Consider the following 5,000-nt stretch of genomic DNA (forward strand, 5'->3'; position numbering starts at 1 on the left):
TGCTAGGTGTGCAATATAGAATATCTACACGTAAGAGGATTCTGAGTGTGTTCATTGCATTACTCCTTGGCTGCTTAAAGAGAGCTCATTGTAAACACAGTGAAGGTGGATAGAAAGATGACATGTTGAAAATACAGACAATGAGGCAGGATCAAGAAATGACAACAAAGCCCCGGTGTTCCATCTCTCTTTTCAGTTAGTTTATTTTTCAATTGCTTAAAAAAACTCATTGCTGACCACTTTCACAAATCTACAGCTCATCTGTGCACAGGCTGGAGCCTCATTTTAATGTCAATGAGATGCAAATGGAGGTGCGTTGCATTCAATAGTCGGGTGAGTCACATGACCGCAAAGGTCAAAGGGCACTCAGAGGCCCAGTGTCACAGATGAGGACCGAACCACGTCTCGACGAGTCGCTCCTTTGCATATGGAATTGACCAATAGCATTGTTGTTGTTTTTTGTTTTGTTTTTGTTTTGTTTTTAAACATAACATAGTAATACCACACTTACACACTTAACCAGGCAAGCGATATCGGTATCACAATGGTCTCAGTCACTTGAGAAACCCATTGAAAAATGTAAATTTAAAATGAATTTAAATAAAAACAAAATAAAGTCATAATCACCTCATAGGCAGGTGCACACTTAGACGGTATGGGTTGTTGACTCGTGACTGTTAAGATCCTATCATAACCCTATCCTAAATCTTGGGTGTGGTTCCTACCTTTAAAGATTTGGAAATTCTTGATGCAAGACAGAAAATATATTTTAAAAAAACACATAAAACTGCCCAGAGAGATTCAATGGGAACCCAGGAGCCAGCATGACTAAAAGCCCCAGAGCCATTCAATATGAGCTGAAGCCAATACAAACACATGGGAAAGGCCACCTGCTATCTCCTCCACCACAAACCTAACTAGTCTGCCTCGCACGAGTCCCTCTTCCTAGAGCTCACGCCATTGTCTTAAAATACTTGTATATACTGTATATTGGATTACATATAGGCCATTAAATGATAGATGACTGGCTTGGTACGTCAATATTGTAGTAAACACATTTGCAGAAGCCAGAATAATGATCACATATTAGCTAGAGAATATCATAAAAAGAGTTTACTGTTTTTTTTTTTTAGCATCCGCAAATAAAACTTCTTTTTTTTCTATCGCCCCCCAAGCAAAGATTCATATACAGAATATAAAGATTTGCAAAATGATCACTGCAAAAACGGTTTGAACAGGAGAACATCTGAAGAAGCTTTTTGTAGATCATGCTTGTTTTTATTTTGTTTCTTCTTCACTGGAAACTGCAGGGGTATTTGTCGCAGGAAAATAATTCGGTCAAACTCTCGTCAAGTCTTCTAGCTAGCTCTCTCGGCTTCCTCCTCCTCCTCCTCCTCACAGGGACGTTATTCTAGAAATGGTAACATAGTTCACAAGGCCACTAGTCTCAAGTGAAGTTCCTCAAAATTCCTTTCTAGCCACTCATCCTCCTCGCTAATCAATCAATGCCCTCAAACTACATGGAGGTATTTAATGCTATTGTGGTTCCCACACTATTCCTTTTTTTCTTTTTTGACCTTTAAAGCAAATCGCCTTAAAACAGTGCAAAACAAATCAAACCTGTGCAATATTTCTACCCTAAAATATTTCATACATATATCTTTTTTTTAAAAACAGAATTTCAAAGAATAATACAATAATAATTGTAACAATAATAATAATAATAATAATATTAATAACAAAGACAATAAAATCATGGACAAGCACTGCTTGATGGAGGAAATAAACCCCCTTTAAAAGGACAATGACAACAAAGAAGCCTTCCAAAGCAGTGTGTAGATGCTTCTCTGATGCTACCCCCCCTGGACCCCCCCTGTCCCGAGTCCACCCCCATGGACCCCCCCTGTCCCTAGTCCACCCCCATGGCGGCCCTATTGCCCCCTCTGTCGGCAGCCTGGGCCGGGCTGGGGCCGGGCTGGGGCCGGGCTGGGGCCGGGGCGTGTGTGGCCCACCAAGTCTCTAGCAGCCATCTGCCACCAAGAGTCAGTCAGTCAGCCAGCCAGCCAGCCCAGCCCAGCAGGCCCGGTGTCTCAGCCACACAAAGAGGGCAGCCCGCAGGGGAACAAAGGCAGGCCGTGCTGGAGCCTGGCCCTGCAGTCTGTCCATTTGACCTGGCCCCGGGACCTGGACTGGGACAACTCCAGCAGACGGGAGGCTGTCTGAACTGGGCTACTCATCCAGCCACACGGGCCCCGGGGTCTGAGGCAGACGAGGAGGAGGGGAGACAAGAGGAGAAAGAAACCCAGAGAGAGCGAGAGAGAGAGAGAGAGAGAGAGAGAGAGAGAGAGAGGGAGGGAGAGGGAGAGGGAGGGTGGTTGGTTGGCACACGAACACAAAAGAGAGAATGAAATCCCCTTGGAGAATTATCCCCCCCCCCACTGCTGTTCTTTCACCTCGGGGGAGCCCTCTGTTCCCCAAAGACATGGCTGCTATGCTCGGCCTCGCGTCACCTCTCTCACCACACGTCACCTCTCTCCCCCGCGCGACCCTTCTCCTCCCCCATGCGACCCCTCGGTCCCCCTCTCTCCCCCACTCGTCCCCTCCTCCCCTGTCATTGTCCTCCTCCCGTCTCCATGGCCGCGGTCACGCCCTAGCAGTCGGCCAGTGGCTAGAGTTCTCTTCTGTGCGTAAGTGTGTGTGTGTGTGTGTGTGTATGTGTGTGTGTGTGTGTGTATGTGTATGTGTGTGTGTCCGTCCACACGACCGTATGTGTTTATGTGTGCCCCAATGTCAGCCACAATAATCCTTCAAAAAACCCTAGTAACACCCCCCCCCCCCCCCACCCCCCCACCCTAGGCGCTGGTGGTGGTGAGCTTCTGGATGGTCCTGTTGTAGTACTGGGTGGTGAGGGCCTCCAGGGGGGTCCACTGGTGGGCGTGCAGCTCGATGACCTCCATGAGGAGGGAGCGGGTCAGCGGAGACTCGGCTGGGCACAGCATCTTGTCCCTGGCCGCCGCCAGCAGCTCCGTCATCATCTCCGGCAGCTGCTCCTCCAGGAGACGGCCCATACTCTGCAGCTACGCAGGGAGGAGGAGGAGACGAGAGGGGGGGTGAGAGGGGAGGTGGAGAGAGGGGGTGCGAGAGTATAGAGGGGGGTGAGAGAGTATAGAGGGGGGTGGGAGAGTATAGAGGGGGGTGGGAGAGTATAGAGGAGAGAGGGGGGAGAGAGCGTATAGGAGAGAGGGGGGAGAGAGAGGAGCAGAGAGGAGAGAGGGGGGTGAGAGAGGATTAGAGAGGAAAAAGGGGGGAGAGAGAAGGAGGAGAGAGGGGTGAGAGAATATAGAGGAGAGAGGGGGGAGAGAGAGGAGAGAGGGGGGTGAGAGAGGATTAGAGAGGAGAGAGAGAAGGAGGAGAGAGGTGTGAGAGAGTAAGAGGAGAGAGGGGGGTGGGAGAGGAGAGAGAAAGAAAGTGGGCCAGAGGGGAGGGGAGAGAAGAGGAGGAGGAAGAGCGAGCGAGAGAGAGAGAGAGGGAGAAAGAAAGCAGGCCAGAGGGGAGGGGAGAGAAGAGGAAAGAGAAGGGGTGTATGTGTGTGTGTGGGGGGGGATGACACATGATTGACGTTATGTCTAGCCGTCTGAATAATATTCATTAAAAGGCTGAGAGAGGCGGTCGGGCTGCTCCAGAGTGGCGATGTCTCTGTCTGGCTGACACACATTAAAGCACGTCTGTCTCACAGGTCTGGAGGCTCATATTGGAGCCTGTGTCTCTCCGTCTGTCTGTCTGTCTGACCTGTCCATCTATCTGTCTGTCTGTTCTGTTCTTGTCCATCTATCTGTTCTGTCCGTCCGTCTCTCTGTCTGCACTGTCCTTAGGAGCTCAAATAAACACATTGGGGGTAATTCCGCAATCCATTATCTCAATAAAACGATTCATTCTAAATGAACAACGACAGAACCTCTAACCTCTACTGCACTTAGAGCTTACCTAAGCCGGGAGGGAGGTTGGTCTAGCCTTGTTAAGCTAGCTTTTCCCATTAGCCCAGCGTAGCTGCTTATTAACAACACTGTGGCATTCCAGGTATGCCTGTACGACGTGAGGTTCAAATGGGAGCCTTAGCGATGGCTGACTAACTAGGGCGGTGTGGCAGCCATTACAAGAGCTGGACTGACAGATGGAGGCAGTAAAATGGAGGCAGCTAGGCGGGCGTGTGGGAGGTTGGAGGGGGTGGGTTCTGCTCTGCTCTGTCAGGGTCTCTGTGCGACTGCACTCTGACTCGGAGCAGAGCGCCGCGTTCCCTGTGCCCCCGTCTGCAGGCCTGTCACTGCAGATACAGACACAGAGCAGGAGAGCCAGAACCCCTCTGGCCATGGAGACGGCTGAGAGGGAGTGTGTGTGTGTGTGTGTGCGTGTGCGTGCGTTTGTGTGTATGCTGTTAGTTAGTGCCCACCTCCTCCCTGCCTCCCTCCCTCCTTCCATCCCTCTCAATCTTGACAGAGCTCCTCTCCAGACCTCCGCTGGTCTCCAGCCCAGCTCCAGGCAGGGACTCTGGGACAGCAGCACTCTCTCTCTCTCCCAGCCTCCACGCACCACCTCACATGTAATATAGGATTCTACAGTACCCATGTTCTACTCTATAATTTACCAGCCTGAATACTCCCGCAGCATATCTATTCAGAGAATATTGTACACACACAGACATATATATATATATATGTATGTGTGTCTGTGCTCTGCTATGAAAGCCGTGACCATCTGCATTAAAAAAACTAATCATGATTAAAAACGGACTAGTGACATGGATATACAGTACTGCTTTAAGCCATTTTTGGAATGTAGTTCTAATAAATCCTTTTCCAAAGGTTCATAAATGTTTAAATACATGAATATATTTAAAAGATCACCCGGCTATAATGTCCAGCTACATACATGTAGGGAATATCTCTGGTATTATATATTCTTATATATCATATTCCCTGGTTCATCATGTATACTGCATGTCA

At 49.0% G+C, this 5,000-nt stretch overlaps 1 protein-coding gene across 1 annotated transcript in view; it reads right to left on the reverse strand.

Moving 5' to 3' along the window:
* Window positions 1-2,852: 2,852 nt before the first annotated feature.
* The window catches only part of ctif (CBP80/20-dependent translation initiation factor), a gene marked incomplete at its 3' end in the record, with an annotated part of 93,847 nt that continues 91,699 nt past the window's right edge, over window positions 2,853-5,000 (reverse strand). Inside the window, exon 13 of the mRNA XM_080529611.1 lies at window positions 2,853-3,077. Coding sequence (XP_080385737.1) covers window positions 2,853-3,077 — 225 coding nt within the window. The remainder of the gene's footprint in view (window positions 3,078-5,000) is intronic.

This window comes from Nansenia antarctica, assembly GCF_963989245.1.
Source record: "Nansenia antarctica genome assembly, chromosome: 4".
In the NCBI taxonomy this organism is placed as follows: Eukaryota; Metazoa; Chordata; class Actinopteri; order Argentiniformes; family Microstomatidae; genus Nansenia; species Nansenia antarctica.